Source organism: Haliotis rufescens, unplaced genomic scaffold (assembly GCF_023055435.1).
Source record: "Haliotis rufescens isolate VD_foot unplaced genomic scaffold, xgHalRufe1.0.p SCAF_14, whole genome shotgun sequence".
NCBI lineage: Eukaryota > Metazoa > Mollusca > Gastropoda > Lepetellida > Haliotidae > Haliotis > Haliotis rufescens.
The window spans coordinates 698,977-716,375 of NW_025963824.1; the positions used below are offsets into that span (position 1 = coordinate 698,977).

General features: G+C 43.4%; 1 protein-coding gene and 1 long non-coding RNA gene across 2 annotated transcripts in view; one reads left to right on the forward strand and one right to left on the reverse strand.

Moving 5' to 3' along the window:
* The window catches only part of LOC125379319, a 47,004-nt gene extending 33,904 nt beyond the window's left edge, over positions 1 to 13,100 (forward strand). Inside the window, exon 3 of the mRNA XM_048395621.1 lies at positions 11,722 to 13,100. Coding sequence (XP_048251578.1) covers positions 11,730 to 12,572 — 843 coding nt within the window. The 5' untranslated portion in view covers positions 11,722 to 11,729 and the 3' untranslated portion in view covers positions 12,573 to 13,100. The remainder of the gene's footprint in view (positions 1 to 11,721) is intronic.
* Positions 12,596 to 13,649, reverse strand: LOC125379320. Its single transcript, XR_007220677.1, has 3 exons — positions 13,574 to 13,649; positions 13,061 to 13,091; positions 12,596 to 12,737 (listed from the first exon to the last, which is right to left on the reverse strand). It is a non-coding gene; the product is annotated as an uncharacterized LOC125379320 (long non-coding RNA).
* Positions 13,650 to 17,399: the final 3,750 nt, after the last annotated feature.

Sequence of the window (17,399 nt, forward strand, 5' to 3'; positions counted from 1 at the left end):
TACTATCGTTTGATCACATTTAGACAAATGCTTACATAAATATATATAATAATGGAGAAAGCTATTAAATGGAAAGTGTAATAGTCAGGCTCGGTCGAAAACGATCAAGACCTTCGGTTTTCGTCCACGTTCCCGCGATCGTTTGAAGTTTTAATAGTTATTAAATATATGATTATTTATTATTACATACACGTCTTGTGTGTAAAAACTATGTATATTGTACGTATTAGATCAATTAAATGTTTCATAGTAATATTTAACAGTTATAGTTAGCTCCAGTGATCGGCTCAAATAGTCCCGCGATCTACTGGTGCTTACGTCATCAAAAGTTGGGTAGTTTATTCCGGAATTGTTTCATGCTCTAAATCCACTAAAGTAAATATATTTATTCCAAAATACTTACGTAAACACCTTCCTGGACATGTTATTGAGTAGATTACATCCATCCTAGATAATGTCACGTCGTATATTTGGTGTTTGGTCTTCTCGCTCTAACTTTTGGCGTCTTCTGCTACATGTATTTCCGGAAGTGACGTCACCACGAATATAATCTCGTTCCAAATCAGTTGCAGAAATAACAGACTCAACGTAAGTTGTAGTTTTTGGCCCAGCGAGTTTTTAGAAATTTTATAATGATTCCATAGACTTGTTTACAGTTTTTTAATAACAATTACCGTGCAGCATTATTGGCTCTGCCTTTGCGCATAGTAATTATTCTTTTTCGAGTAGGTTAAATAGAATTTGTAGAAATTATTTATCTAGAATCTAACTGTCAAAACTGACAAGCGTTAAAAATAGAGTACGACTTGCAGTTAGTTCATGATCATATTGAAATTGTAACTGTCATTATTAATAAGAACAACAACAAGTAAAGATTTCAATTGACTTTTATTATTTGTTATAGTTTTCTTTTACATCCGTTTTAACAATATCTCTTGGAAACTGACGGTTGGGATGGGACTGAAGACATCCTGACAACCACGTTTTCCCCACCCCCAACCCGTTACAGTTTAATGGTGTCAGAAGTGGGATATGTCTTTTTGGATAAATGGAAATAATGTTGAAACTTTACTTAACTTATTTGTGTAGTTATGGATCATTATCAAAACAGTTTTTCTGATAAACTTTATGCAATGGAAGGCCCTGCAACTAATTTAAGGTCCCGTAGACAACAAATTGTGGATAACCTACTTGTAAGACAACAGGTCGCGAGTGAAAGTCGCAGACCAATGGCAGATGGTTACCATGAGGAAGGTGCAGCCAGAGAAAATAGCGCCAGGTTTGTTGATCCGAGTAAGTCCTTCAGTGAAGGAGATTTACATGGTCATGGCCGGCAGCAAAGTTTTCAGGGCAATTCGCAGTCACTGGACTCGAACAGGCACTACTCACCATCTTTGTATGACAATGTGTTATATAGACCTATTGGTAGGAATGACCAGCAGAATGATCAGAATGAGACTAACATGGTTAACATCATGGCACAGCTCTCAAACACAGTTTTGAGCTTAGCCGAGCGGGTTAACGCCATGGATGTCAGACGACCTGATTCCAGAGCTACTCCTGTGGCGCGGATCTCCTTGCACTTGCCAAAGTTCAGTGGTAAGGGGGATTATGCTGCCTTCGAGGCTCAGTTCAGGAATGTCGCTAGACAGTCACAATGGACTGACCAGCAGTGTGCAGATATGCTGGGATGCGCTCTGGAAGGAGCAGCACAGGTTTTTTATGCAAGGTTACCTGAGCGAAGTCGCTACGACTACCAATGGCTTGCCGGTACTCTTCGGAGACGGTACGGTAGTAGTTTCCCTGATGTTAAGCAGGAAGAATTACTCAACCGGAACCGCAAGCCTGGGGAGTCAATAGCAGACTTGAGAGACGATGTTTGGCGACTTGTCCAGGAAGCCTATCCTGATCTGGATGATGGCCTCCAGGAGAGATTGGCGCTAGATGCTCTCAAAAGAGCCGTAGACAAAGATCTCCGTCTCCGATTCCTTGACAAAAGTGTTTGCACGCTACAAGGAGCGGTTGATGTTGCAGAGATGTACGAGTCTGTGTTGGGCGGGCCAAACTGTCGGATCACTCAGCGATCTGTGAGAGCCACTGCATATCCACAACCTGCAGTGAGAAAAGTACATTTTGAGTCGCCGGAGAGAATTGTTGAGAATAAACTCGATGTTTTTTCAAAACAGCTGGCAGACTTGCAAAAGACGGTTGAGAGATTGTCTCAAGTACAAGAAAAATCGCATTATAGGGCTGATGAAAGTCATAGCCCCATGAGACAAAACAATGTAATGAGCCAGACTCCTTATGGCAGTCCGGGGCGTACCCAAAATAGAGGCATGCGCAGAGCTCAGAGTCCATCTAGGCGTGACAACAGAGCAAATTCATTTTGTTCAAACTGTCATAAACCTGGACATTGGACATCGCAGTGTGTGAATCAGTCACCTGGTAGAGCAGTTCTGCAGCAAGCACAGGGAAACGCCAAACCACCATCTCGGACTTAGGTCGAGATTTGGGTGGATGACAATGATATATTGAACCCTAAGCTAATAGACTCAAGTGGTCAACTGGAAGAGGATAGGATTGCAGCAGAGGCGCAACCACAATATTCTCTCACAGCTGATTCACAGCGAGCTATTGCAATGATGAGACCTTGTTTTAAAATAGGCGATGAAGGCCAGTTAGTGAATGTAAAACTTGGTAACACTTACTTTACCTTGTTAGTTGACACTGGTAGCCAGGTGTCTTTGTTATCTCCTAGATCTTACAAGCGTCTTCCTCGTTCTGTCGCACTTAGTCCGATTGCTTTGTCATTGGAAGCCGTTAATGGAACTTTGTTTCCTGTGAACGGAATATTCAAGGCACTGCTGACTATAAGTGAGGACATGGAACCTACTCAGGAAGAATTTCTTGTAGCTGAGATTGAGAACTCGTTCGAAGTTGATGGTATTTTGGGCATGGACATACTCACTGCTCTAGGTGCTGTAGTTGATCTTGCAGATCACAAGATCAAATTACAGGGAGTTTGGTTACCTACTTTTGCAGCTGATAGAACTGCAATAGTAGCTGATGATACCTTGGTCCCACCGCAGTCAGTGTCTTATGTTAAACTGTCCTTACCTGATAATCAACAGAACACTAAGAATGTTCTTTTGGAGCCATGTAAGGAGATTTTAGTTCAAAGTGGTCTTCTCATGGGTAATGGTGTTGTCAACAGGGCTAGAGCAGCTTATGTTAAAGTCATTAATGTGACAGATAACCCAATTACTCTTACCTCTGGTAGGATTTTGGCTCAATGTCAAAGTGTTACTTTGCCTTCAAACAAAAAGGTCAAGAAAATTGCAAAACTTAATGTCCAAAGTGCAGTAATTCCTGAGTATCTTAAAGATCTCTTTGACAGAAGTAAATCTAATCTTAATGTATCTCAAAAGGAGAAATTGGAAGATGTCCTTTCTTCTTATAAAAATACTTTTGCTAAGAATGACGATGATTTGGGGCGCACTGGTTTGGTCAAGCACACTATCAATACAGGTGATGCTAAACCAATCAAGCAGGCCCCCAGATGTTAGAGCAAGGTGTAATAACACCCTCTACTAGTCCTTGGGCTTCACCAACTGTATTAGTGCAGCATAGTGATGGCCGTTACAGATTTTGTTGTGACTATCGTTTGTTGAATCTTTCAAGCAAAAAAGATTCATACCCTCTACCGAGAATAGAAGACTGTATTGATAGTCTAGGTGGTGCAAAACTGTTCTGCACAATGGACTTACAAGCAGGGTATTGGCAGGTAGAGATGGACCCTAAAGATCGTGAAAAGACCGCATTCGTCACAAGATCTGGGTTATATGAGTGGACAGTTATGCCATTTGGTCTGTGCAATGCACCAAGTGTTTTTGAGCGTTTGATGGAGACAGTGCTCAGAGGTCTTCAATGGGAAGACTGCCTCTGTTTTCTTGATGACATAATTGTCTTTGGGACAGACTTTGAGCAATGCCTTGAACGATTCAAAATGGTCTTGGACAGACTTACCGCAGCTGGGTTGAAGCTGAAGCCTAAAAAATGTCACTTGTTTCAGACAAAAGTGAACTTTTTAGGGCATGTGATTTCAGCAGATGGTGTCCACACACAACCTGAAAAAATAGAAGCTGTAAAAGGATGGCCTACACCAAAATGTCGCAAAGATATTTTGAGGTTTTTAGGTTTAGCAAACTACTACAGGCAATTTGTTGAAAACTTTTCGAAGATTGCAAAACCATTAACAAGACTGACTAGTGAACTAGTAGAGTTCCAGTGGAGTAGTGAAGCAGACAAAGCTTTTATGAGCTTAAAGGTCGCTCTTACTTCCGCGCCGATTCTTGGTTTTCCTCAAACAGAAGGCCAAATTATCATTGACACTGATGCTTCAGGTGAAGGACTAGGCGCAGTTTTGGCACAAATGCAAGAAGGTCGTGAAGTAGTTCTGGGATACCTCAGTAAGACTCTCTCCGCAGCAGAGAGGAACTACTGTGTTACTCGACGTGAACTTCTTGCAGTAGTGACTGCTTGCCGGTACTGGCATCCCTATGTATTTGGACGGCCTGTCATTATAAGAACCGATAATTCTGCTGTGGTTTGGGCCAAGCGGATTAAGAAACCTGTAAATCAGATGGCCAGGTGGTTACAAGAACTGAGCTATTATGACTTAAATGAAGTTCATAGACCTGGGCGCATTCATTGGAATGCAGACGCCCTAAGTCGCCGACCTTGTGTACCATGTCCTCAATGCAAACGAGAAGATGGACCTTGCAGCAAACAATGCGCCGGCCCGGATTCATCTCCAAGCATTTGTGGTGTAGTGACTGTTAATTACCTTTATGGCCCTTTCCACTGTTGGCCCTGGTTAGCCCTTCTCTCATTCTACACACCACTGACAGTTCATATCAAATCCCCGCCATGCGTAAACACGCTGCTTCCTCTCACGCATGCGCACACGTAGTCAAGTTCAGAGGTCACTTCCAGTACACTCGAATGTAAACATACCACACAATGTGGTTAGGACTGACATGTTATCAATCTCCCACTTCTTTAAAGTTTGTCTTCAAATGTGATAAGGCTGGAGTGACAAACTTTGCTGGCTGTGTCAAAATTTCATTTGTTAATATGTAAAGCCTTCCCTCAGGCTCTCGGTAAAAGTAAAAATAAATTTCTTAAAACCAGTCTCTGTACAGTATATCCCAAGAACAGTTTCCAGTCTCTGAACAGTCTCTGTACAGTATATGTCAAGAACAGTTTCTTCACATATAACCTCAAATATTTTTGATTTGTATAAAATAGTTTTATGTAAAAGAAGGATGCAGACTGTTCCAACAAACATATTTTGTTTTGTTTTCTTCTTTAAGATCTTCATAAAAACAGGTTAAAAGATGATGCAGTTTATAATAATATCTTCACAGAGTTCCTTCTTCAAGGACCCGTAGTAACTTCATAGGTGAAGCGCCCTCTTTGGTCAGACAGTCTGCCAACTGGTTATTTGTGTCCACCCATGTCACATCTCCTATCTGTCCAGATTCCACTAACTCCTTGATCCCACTTATTTCCATTCTCAGTCTTTTTTCTTTAACAGGTTTAGTGGATTTTAGAGCATCATACAGTGATTTAGAGTCTGTGATACAGGTCAATGTCATTCTGTTGTGTTTCTCACCAGTCAGTTCTCCAAACAACATTGATAGGTACACTCCTGTATCAATACCATCGGCCATCGCCAAAGTTTCACCAGCCAGTGTGCTTCGCACCACCCTACGAATCTTCTTCGAGTTCCAACATAAAGGTGTCACCTTTCCTGTACTGCCTGTGAGGAAAATCATGTGTCCACCCTGTGTGCCTCCATCTGGCAGGTTTCCTAACGAAGCATCACTGAAAACTACAAGTGAAAGTTCCTTTCCTACATTTTGAAATTTCAGGTTGACATGTTCTGACTTAATCTTCCTAATGATCTTGTTTGCTGTCAAAAGATGTTCAACTTTGGCATCCTTCGTACATGCTGCTAGTCGACAAGCATCAAATATAACATCAGGCCGACTCTGTTTAGCTATCCACAGTATTTGTCCTATCTTGGATCTGAGTTCATGCTTCTCAATATCGTTCAGGGGTAAAGATTTCTGAGCGGATCTAGATTTATCAATCTGGACAAAGTTGAGGCTTTCTGCATATTTCTGTTGATGTAAGAAAATGTGTCCGTCCTGGCAAGATAAGTTCATTCCCAAGTATTGAAAAGCTTGATTTTCTTCTTTTCCAACCTTTAAGTGTGATCTCACAGATTCCATTACATTTGATCTGAATTCTGCAGATCCACCCCAAATAAAGTCATCAACATGACATGCCAATATTCCAACAGTTTCTTGATCTTGTCCTTCCCATAAAAATACTGCTGGGTCAACTCTCGATACCTTAGCTCCTAGTTCCAACATGACTGACTTGACTTTCTGATACCAGTGTAGTGATGCATCACTTAGTCCATAGACACACTTCTGAAGATGCCAGAGTTTTCCAGGTACGTTTGCTTCTTTCGGAGGTCTAATGTAAACGTCTCTCTTCATCTCTTCACCTTGAAGAAATGCAGTTTTAATATCCATTGAATGAGGTTTCCATTTTTTCTGACAAAATACTGCCAAGATAAGTTTCAGCGATTCTTTAGCACATGTTGGGGAATCTTTTAGAAAGTCCGTATTCTCACCTTCTTCGAATCCTCGGGCAACTAACCTTGCCTTAGGTATTATCTTCTCTGGTGTTTCTTTAAGTGTACAGACCCACCTGGTTGACACACATCTTTGCCCATCATCGACAACTTCTTTGTAAACTCCATTTTCCTTCCAACTATCAAGTTCAGTTAGCTTGGGTTTAGTCCATGCAACATCTTCTGTAATCATGACGTTTTCCTCCATGATTTCACAGGGGATTATCCGCAATTCTTCTACCTTGGACAAATCAACTGACTGACTTATACCTTGCATTTCAGAATTCATGAATTCTAAGTTGTACCAGCTCCTGTTTTTGCCTGTTGCTTTTCCTGCTCTGCTAAGAACTTTTGCACAGACTTGATCTCCAGTGTCATGATGTGCATATGAAATTGTCTGCCCAGACTTTATTTGTGATAATCGTTCCTGTAGATTGTTCAATTCAGAAACTTCTCCTATCTGTGGTTCTTGTGTTTGTATCTCTAGGTCACTGTCTTCCTCGACACTATCATGTCTTTGCACAGTTTCCTCTTGTTCTACTTGCCTCTCATTATGTTCATTGTTATTTTCAGGAATTTCCTTTTCTACACAACGCCTCATTCTACTTCTATGAACCCTCACCACAATTCCTCCATTTCTCACGAAAACCACAGTACCGTCTTGTCCTATCACAGTTCCTGGACCCTTCCATTTAGGATCATCTGACCTCTTGAAGTAGACCTTGTCACCGGTCTCAAAATTTCCAGCAACTGGACGAATCTGCTTTCTGAGGGCTCTTCTCAATCTTTCAGAACTTTCAGCTTCTATGAAAGCCTGTCTTGATGCAAACATTGTATTAATATGTTTTCCCACAGTTGCACTTGTTGTGGTGCCCTGGAGCGATGGTGCCTTGTCAGTCAGAACTGATGGTAAATTTGGGTTTCGTCCAAAAACCAACTGGTATGCGCTGTATCCAGAAATGTTACTGAGGCTGTTCTTGGCAATTAATGCCCAACTAAGTGCCGTTTCCCAGTCACAGTTCTTCTCAGATTTCACCTTTCTCATGATATTTGTCAAAGTCTGATTGTGGCGTTCAAGCAATCCATTGCTCCATGGACTCTCTGCTGCTGTGGTCTTTACTTCAATGTTAAAATTCTCACACATGTCTCTCACTTCAGCATTGTTGAATTCTCCTCCATTGTCACTTAAGAGTTTTTGTGGTGCTCCATGAATACTTATCCAATGCTGAATAAAGTTCTGAACAAACACTGATGATTGCTTACTTCTAATAATAGCTCCAGCACTAAATCTTGTAAATTCATCAATAATGTGCAAATACCACATGCCCTTTCCAAGTTCGTGTAAGTCAACAGCCACTGTCTCATTAAAATCTGTAGCCTTAGGAAATCCAAATGCTGGCTTAGTTGGTTGTTTCCTATACCTTTCACATGTTTCACATTTCTCAACTATTTCTGTTAGTGTCTTCAAGATGTCGGGATCTTTATTCCCTGCATTTTGAATAAGCCTCTGTAATCTTTCCGCTGTGGCGTGTCCAAACTGCTTGTGAAGCTTCTCCAGCGCTTTCTTTTGATCCTTTTCACCAATATTTTCTTTTATGAAGAGTGCTTCTGAATCTAACTGTTCAACTGTACACTGCTCCAGGCCACGATCTGAAGTTTGTTCAGCAGGAAAATCTCTTTGTCCAACTAGATCAATGCAATAATGTCCAGTTGATGTCAGTTCTAAGTTCACTGGTTTCTGAAACATGATAGCTGTGTCATTTGGTAAATCAAGAATTAATCCAGCTTTCTTCAGTGATGGTTTTCCAAGCAAAAGAGGAATGTCCGATTCTACAACTTCTGTGTTTATAGTGCACCGAGTGTCACCAATTACTGCTGGTATCATAACATTGGATGATGAGAAAACTTTCACTCCATCTCCAAATCTAAAGCTCTTATTGCTAGGATTTGAAATAATTTCATCCCTTTCCTGACTACTGAGTGTCTCTATGTATTGGTCCAACCATTGCTGTCCACACACTGTACTTGTACAGGCAGTGTCTAATACTGCACATCCCAATGCTTCTGTTAGTAGAATTTTGTTCTCCGTACTTTGCTCCTTTGTAAACAGTGTCAAGTTACATTGCTCTGTCTGTTCTTCTGTTTCTATCATTTTCACTTCCTCATTATTTCTTGGTTTCTCTTGGTGTGGGCAATCTTTAGCCCAATGGAAAGTTGACTGACAAATTACACATCGGCTGCGCTTTCCAAACCTGTTAATTGGATTCGTTCCCCTTTCAGGTGTATCATTTCTATTACCACTGTAAGCTGAACTGTATCTGTCACGTGGCTCATTCCTGTACCTTGGACCCGAGTATCTCTGTCCTTGTTGACGTCCTCTATAACCACTCTGGCTATTTCTTGTGTAATATGCTGATTCCTGTTTCACACATATGGCACTGTCAGAATCCTGACTTTTAACGTTACCAAATATTCTCTTCAATGCTGATTTCATAGATTCAAAGTTTCTATCGTTAGCTGCCGTCAAAACTAACTGTCTTTCTTTCTGAGTCAATCCTGATGAATCAAGCAACTTGAATGAGAGTACTGAATCTGGCAAAACCATCTGATATTTCTTACACTGGGTATATCGCCGTTCATATTCAATGATAAATTCTGACATTGTCATTTCTTCAGCCTTTGTGAAACTATCAAAATCCCTGTATGCCGTGTATGCTAAGTCAACAGTGTCCCTCTTATAAAGTTCATCAAGTGCTTGGACAAGAATTTTCAAACCCCGTTTGGAATTCAAATCTTTCACATCAATTGCCATTGCTTTTGCCCTAGCTTGTCCCGTAAGTGATCCCAGTGAGACTGCGAGTGCCTGTTTTTCCTCTACAACCTCGGTCATGTGACACCATATTTCAAGTTCGTTTTTCCACGTCTCATATTCCATCTCATTTGTCAAAGTCGGGGGATTCTTGTAACCATGTGCCATATTGCTAGTCCCGTTTTCCCTCAACCACGCTCTGCTACCAATGTTAATTACCTTTATGGCCCTTTCCACTGTTGGCCCTGGTTAGCCCTTCTCTCATTCTACACACCACTGACAGTTCATATCAAATCCCCGCCATGCGTAAACACGCTGCTTCCTCTCACGCATGCGCACACGTAGTCAAGTTCAGAGGTCACTTCCAGTACACTCGAATGTAAACATACCACACAATGTGGTTAGGACTGACATGTTATCAGTGACTAGGTCCAAGTCGGCAAAGACTGGGAGTATGATCCAAACTGCCGTTCATTATGAACAATTGTGTCCAGATGAAATGAAAAATCTTCAGTTGGCTGATGATGATATTGCACTCATCTACGAGGCCAGAGCTAATAATGTCAAACCACAGTGGAAAGAGGTGTCCGCCACCTCGAGTGCTTGTAAGGCTCTGTGGGGACAATATGATCGGTTGTCTATTAGACAAGGGGTACTCCATAGGAGGTGGGAGAACAAAGATGGCAGACGATGGCACTGGCAGATTGTCATGCCAACTTGTAAACGTCGCCTGATCCTCACCCATAATCATGATTCTCCTTTAGGAGGTCACCTGGGGGTGCAGAAAACTCTCCAAAAAATCCAACAGTCTTATTATTGGATTGACATGAAAAGAGACATTAGACAACATTGTACCAAATGTGACAAGTGTGCTGCTCGTAAAAGACCCTCGAAGCAGAGAGCACCTATGAAGCAGTATGTAACTGGCTCAGCTATGGAGCGACTTACTACTGACATTATGGGGCCGCTCGATCGTACACAGTCTGGTAACAAGTTCATTTTGGTGGTTACAGATGTCTTTACAAAGTGGACTGAGGCCTACGCCATGCCAAACATTGAGGCTAAAACAGTAGCCAAGAAGATAGTGGAAGAGTGGGTTTGTCGCTTTGGTACACCTGCACTAATACACAGTGACCAGTGCAGACAATATGAGGCTACTCTCTTCCAAGAATTCTGTAAGTTGCTTGGCATTGTGAAAACAAGGACAACAGCTCTTCGACCGCAAGCCAATGGCCAGGTTGAGCGTTTTAACCGTACCTTGGGTGCCATGCTCTGCATATATGCAGATGGGAAACCAAAATCATGGGACAAGCACCTTCCCTATGTCATGGCAGCTTACAGATCTTCTAGACATGAGTCTACTGGTTTTACGCCAAATGAACTTACATTGGGTAGGGAAGTCCGGTTACCAATCCAACTTATTACCGGAAACCCAAATGAAAATGCTCAGAAGCATGACGAGTATGTTGAGAAACTCAGGGAGAGGTTTGAATATGCCTTTGAGTCTGCCCGCCGTAGCCTTAAGCATTCTTCCGAAATCCGGAAGAAAAGGTACGATGTGGGAACTAAAGAGTTTCGACTAAAGGTTGGACAACCAGTGTGGTTATATAATCCTGGGAAGGAGCTCCCATCCAGCAGGAAGTTCATTACTTGCTGGAAGAAGGGATGGGTGGTCATCAAACAGATTGATGATGTGACTTACCGTATACAGGATGGTTCAAATAACTCACCTCGGGTTGTCCATGTTGACAGACTTCTGCCCTATGAGGGAGATGATCCTCCAACATGGTGGACTTCTCAGTAATTCTCACATACTGTTAGTGTACTGTTATTTCAAATAAATCTGAAAACAATTATATTTCACTTGTTTTCCTACATATTGTCAGAGCCCTTTATACTTTAGTTTCATGAAGATATTAATATTACGGTTGCATTGTGGATGCAACAGATCAAAATGTGATCTAGGGAATGTACTGGCACGAAAGTTGAATGTTAAACAACATATCTTTTAAGTGGTAAAGATTTAAAATTTGGGCTTGATGTAAGCTTTCTAAACTATTTACTGGATATGGTTGGTTGGTATGGGATTCACTCTAGTTCTCACTGAGGAAGCTGATGATGGAATCTAGAATATAGAAAAGTGATAAGCACTGTTGAAGTTACAACATATCTCATGCAGGCGTTACTTACTCCTTATTTGCAGTCAGAAGGATGGCTGACATTCTCACCCTGGATGTTGATGAAGAGGAGATCAAGCAATGGGGATCGGTGCATCCAGAGGTGATGGAGGGGGCGCCAGGAATGAAATTTATTAAATTCATACCAAATATGGACTGCCCTGCCTGCCTTGACACTAAGACATTTGCATCGCGACGTGACTTTGAAGAACATTGGGCGCGAACGCATCACAGGGTGCATAAATCGTTTGCTTGCCCTGTAAAGAAGTGTCTTGATTGTCGTTCTTCACTAAAAAGTTTAAAATACCATATTGCGCACAAGCATTTAAATTCAAATGTTATTACCGCTCAGGTTGATAAGCTTTGCGCAGATGTGACTGTTGAAGTGGAACGAAATGAAAATTTCGTTGACCCTGGGGTTTACTGTTTGTCCTGGCAGACATGGCGACCCCGGGGCAAGAGGGCGGGTAAGAAGGGGAAATCAGCAAAAGCATCTTCCTCTTGCTCTGCCCTGTCTGTCCAAACGTCACAGACTGTCACGGAACCTAAGAAAGAATATGATTCAGTTCCTCTCAAATGTTCACTCCCAAATGTGCCATCTGTGTCAGATCTGCAGATGGAAATCGCAGCTCTAAGAGAGCGCAATACTGTGATGCAGCAGGCTCTTGCCGCTCACCATGGGGCACACTGGCCTACCTGCCTGGATATTCCCACAAACAGGCCCCAGCTTGATGAATTTATCGCCAAGGGCTGGGAGGCAATGGCCGTGCTACAGTCTGCCGAGGGTAGGCGATTTCAGCAGCAGCTTGACCAGCGTCGCGCTGCTGACGCCTTCATCCGAGGTATGGCACATGGCAGTGGCAGTCAGCCGGCATAATAATGTGTCTTGGAGAGGAAGTTTCCTTCTAATTTTTCTTGTAATTTCTTTTTATGAAGGCTCTTATCTTTTCTTTCATTGATCATCTTATGTTTTCTCTCTTGATTTCTTTGAGATGTATTCTTGTGTTCATTGATTCATGTGGAAAACAGCCAGACCCATATCCTGGAAAAGGACAGAACATTCTATTCAAGAACTGTGTGTGAAGAAACTGAACTGTGTTTTCAAGAACCAAAGATTGTGTTTTTCACAGACTGATAATTGTGCTTCACTGACATATTTCCTGGTGAAGAATTACCTTATTATAATAATAAGAATGTGTTTTCATATCTAAGGATATTAATTCTTGGATTTCCATTTCTTGGGATACATGTAAGTATTATAACGGTGTCCATTGATAATCAACAAGGTAAGAAGTTATAATTGAATGTAAATGATGTAATATAACATGTAATAAGTTGAATTATTGTTATTCTTGCACAACAAACCCTGTTCTTTAACTGCAGTTGTAAGGGCTAACTGCAAGAAGAAAAAAAAACAACCAAACATGAATATTTATAGTGGTATAAATATTAACAGCATGAATTTTTTTGCTACTTGAAATGCAATGTATAATACCATGTTTATGTAAAAATGTTAACTCGGGACAAGTCTTCTTTTAAAAAAGGGGCTATTGTAATAGTCAGGCTCGGTCAAAAACGATCAAGACCTTCGGTTTTCGTCCACGTTCCCGCGATCGTTTGAAGTTTTAATAGTTATTAAATATATGATTATTTATTATTACATACACGTCTTGTGTGTAAAAACTATGTATATTGTACGTATTAGATCAATTAAATGTTTCATAGTAATATTTAACAGTTATAGTTAGCTCCAGTGATCGGCTCAAATAGTCCCGCGATCTACTGGTGCTTACGTCATCAAAAGTTGGGTAGTTTATTCCGGAATTGTTTCATGCTCTAAATCCACTAAAGTAAATATATTTATTCCAAAATACTTACGTAAACACCTTCCTGGACATGTTATTGAGTAGATTACATCCATCCTAGATAATGTCACGTCGTATATTTGGTGTTTGGTCTTCTCGCTCTAACTTTTGGCGTCTTCTGCTACATGTATTTCCGGAAGTGACGTCACCACGAATATAATCTCGTTCCAAATCAGTTGCAGAAATAACAGACTCAACGTAAGTTGTAGTTTTTGGCCCAGCGAGTTTTTAGAAATTTTATAATGATTCCATAGACTTGTTTACAGTTTTTTAATAACAATTACCGTGCAGCATTATTGGCTCTGCCTTTGCGCATAGTAATTATTCTTTTTCGAGTAGGTTAAATAGAATTTGTAGAAATTATTTATCTAGAATCTAACTGTCAAAACTGACAAGCGTTAAAAATAGAGTACGACTTGCAGTTAGTTCATGATCATATTGAAATTGTAACTGTCATTATTAATAAGAACAACAACAAGTAAAGATTTCAATTGACTTTTATTATTTGTTATAGTTTTCTTTTACATCCGTTTTAACAATATCTCTTGGAAACTGACGGTTGGGATGGGACTGAAAACATCCTGACAACCACGTTTTCCCCACCCCCAACCCGTTACAGAAAGAATTACCACAAGGTTTTTATTATATCAGTGATGTCAAACCAACCAAATACGGTTATCAATTGTTTCTTATCAATTTACAAAAAGAGTGTAGTTATATAGTCTGGTCTCCTAGTAAAATTTACGAAGAACTTAATAAAAATGTTGAACATCGCTTTATCGATAAAAATAATAAAGAATATTTTTATTACCATTTAGGCTCATCTAAAGCAATGACTGGCCCCAGGTATTGGTGAGCTAGAGCCAATTTAACTTAAACTCATGACTATCGTTAAATCGCATAATCATTTTGGCATAAAAAATGCCCCCTGTAGTAGCAGTATAGGTAATAAATCTGGCTCCAGTGGAAGTGGTCCAGAACCCCCATTACCTATACTACTCTGACCCATGACCCACTTCTTCCCATCACTGACCAACCACCCCCCATCACTGACCCACCACTCCAGATCACTGACCCACCACTTCCCATCATTGACCCACGATTCCCCATCACTGACCCACCACTGCCCATCACTGACGTTTGGTTGGAAGTATTCTCAGTCCATCACTGACCCACCACTTCCAATCAATGACCCACCGCTCCGCGTCACTCCCCATCACTGACCCACCACGCCCAAGCACTGACCCATCACTCCCAATCACTGACCCACTTCTTCCCATCACTGACCCACCACTCCCTATCACTGACCCACCACTCCCCATCACTGACCCATCACTCCCCATCACTGACCCACCACTCCCAATCACTGACCAACCACTTCCCATCACTGACCCACCACTCCCTGTCACTGACCAACCACTCCCCATCACTGACCCACCGCTCCCTATCACTGGCCCACCACTCCCCATCACTGACCCACCACTCCCAATCACTGACCCACTTCCCAATACTGACCCACCACGCCCAATCACTGACCCATCACTCCCCATCACTGACCCACCACTACTCATCACTGACCCACCGCTTCCCATCAGTGACCCACCTCTCCCCATCACTGACCCATCACTCCCCATCACTGACCCACCTCTCCCCATCACTGACCCATCACTCCCCATCACTGACCCACCACTCCCAATCACTGACCAACCACTTCCCATCACTGACCCACCACTCCCTGTCACTGACCAACCACTCCCCATCACTGACCCACCAATCCCAAGCACCGACCCACCTCTCCCCATCACTGACCCACCACTCCCCATCACTGACCCACCACTCCCCAACGCTGAGCCACCACTCCCCATCACTGACCCACCACTCCCCATCACTGACCCACCACTCCCAATCACTGACCAACCACTCCCCATCACTGACCCAGCACTCCCCATTACTGACCCACCACTCCCTATCACTGGCCCACCACTCTCCATCACTGACCCATCACTCCCCATCACTGACCCACCACTCCCCATCACTGACCCACCACTCCCAATCACTGACCCACCACTCCCCATGACTGACTCACCACTGCCCATCACTGACCTACTGCTCCCTATCACTGGCCCACCACTCTCCATCACTGACCCACCACTCCTCATCACTGACCCACCACTCCCCATCACTGGCCCACCACTCCCCATGACTGGCTCACCACTCTCCATCACTGACCCACCGCTCCCTATCACTGACCCACCGCTCTCCATCACTGTCCCACCACTCCCCATCACTGACCCACCTCTCCCCATCACTGACCCACCACTCCCAATCACTGACCCACCACTTCCAATCATTGACCCACCATTCCCCATCACTGACCCACCACTCCCCATCACTGACCCACCACTCCCCATCACTGACCCATCACTTCCCCATCACTGACCCACCATGCCCATTCACTGACTCATCACTCCTAATCACTGACCAACTTCTTCCAACCACTGACCCACCATCCCCCATCACTGACCCACCACTTCCCATCATTGACCCACGTTTCCCCATCACTGACCCACCACTGCCCATCACTGACATTTGGTTTGAAGTATTCTCAGTCCATCACTGACCCACCACTTCCAATCAATGACCCACCACCCTCATTACTGACCCACAACTCCCCATCACTGACCCATCACTGACCCACCACGCCCAATCACTGACCCATCACTTCCAATCACTGACCCACTTCTTCCCATCACTGACCCACCACTCCCCAACACTGACCCACCACTCCCCATGACTGACCCACCACGCCCAATCACTGACCCATCACTCCCCATCACTCCCCATCACTGACCCACCACTCCCAATCACTGACCCACTTCTTCCCATCACTGACCCACCACTCCCCATCACTGACCCACCACTCCCCATCACTGACCCATCACTCCCCATCACTGACCCACCACTCCCCATCACTGACCCACCACTCCCCATCACTGACCACCCACTCCTCATCACTGACCCACCACTCCCCATCACTGACCCACCACTCCCCATCACTGACCCATCACTTCCCATCACTGAACCACCACGCCCAATCACTGACCCATCACTCCCCATCACTGACCAACTTTTTCCCATCACTGACCCACCACTCCCAATCACTGACCCACCACTCCCCATCACTGACCCACCGCTCCCCATCACTGACCCACCGCTCCCTATCACTGGCCCACCACTCCCTATCACTGACCCACCACTCCCTATCACTGACCCACCACTCCCCATCACTGACCCATCACTGACCCACTTCTTCCCATCACTGACCCATCACTCCCAATCACTGACCCACCACTTCCCATCACTGACCCATCACTGGCCCATCACTCCCTATCACTGACCCACCACTCCCCATCACTGACCCACCATGCCCAATCACTGACCCACCACTTCCCATCACTAACCCACCATGCCCAATCACTGACCCACCACTCCCTATCACTGGCCCACCACTCCCTATCACTGACCCACCACTCCCTATCACTGACCCACCACTCCCCATCACTGACCCATCACTGACCCACTTCTTCCCATCACTGACCCATCACTCCCAATCACTGACCCACCACTTCCCATCACTGACCCATCACTGGCCCATCACTCCCTATCACTGACCCACCACTCCCCATCACTGACCCATCACTGACCCACTTCTTCCCATCACTGACCCATCACTCCCAATCACTGACCCACTTCTTCCCATCACTGACCCATCACTCCCAATCACTGACCCACTTCTTCCCATCACTGACCCATCACTCCCAATCACTGACCCACTTCTT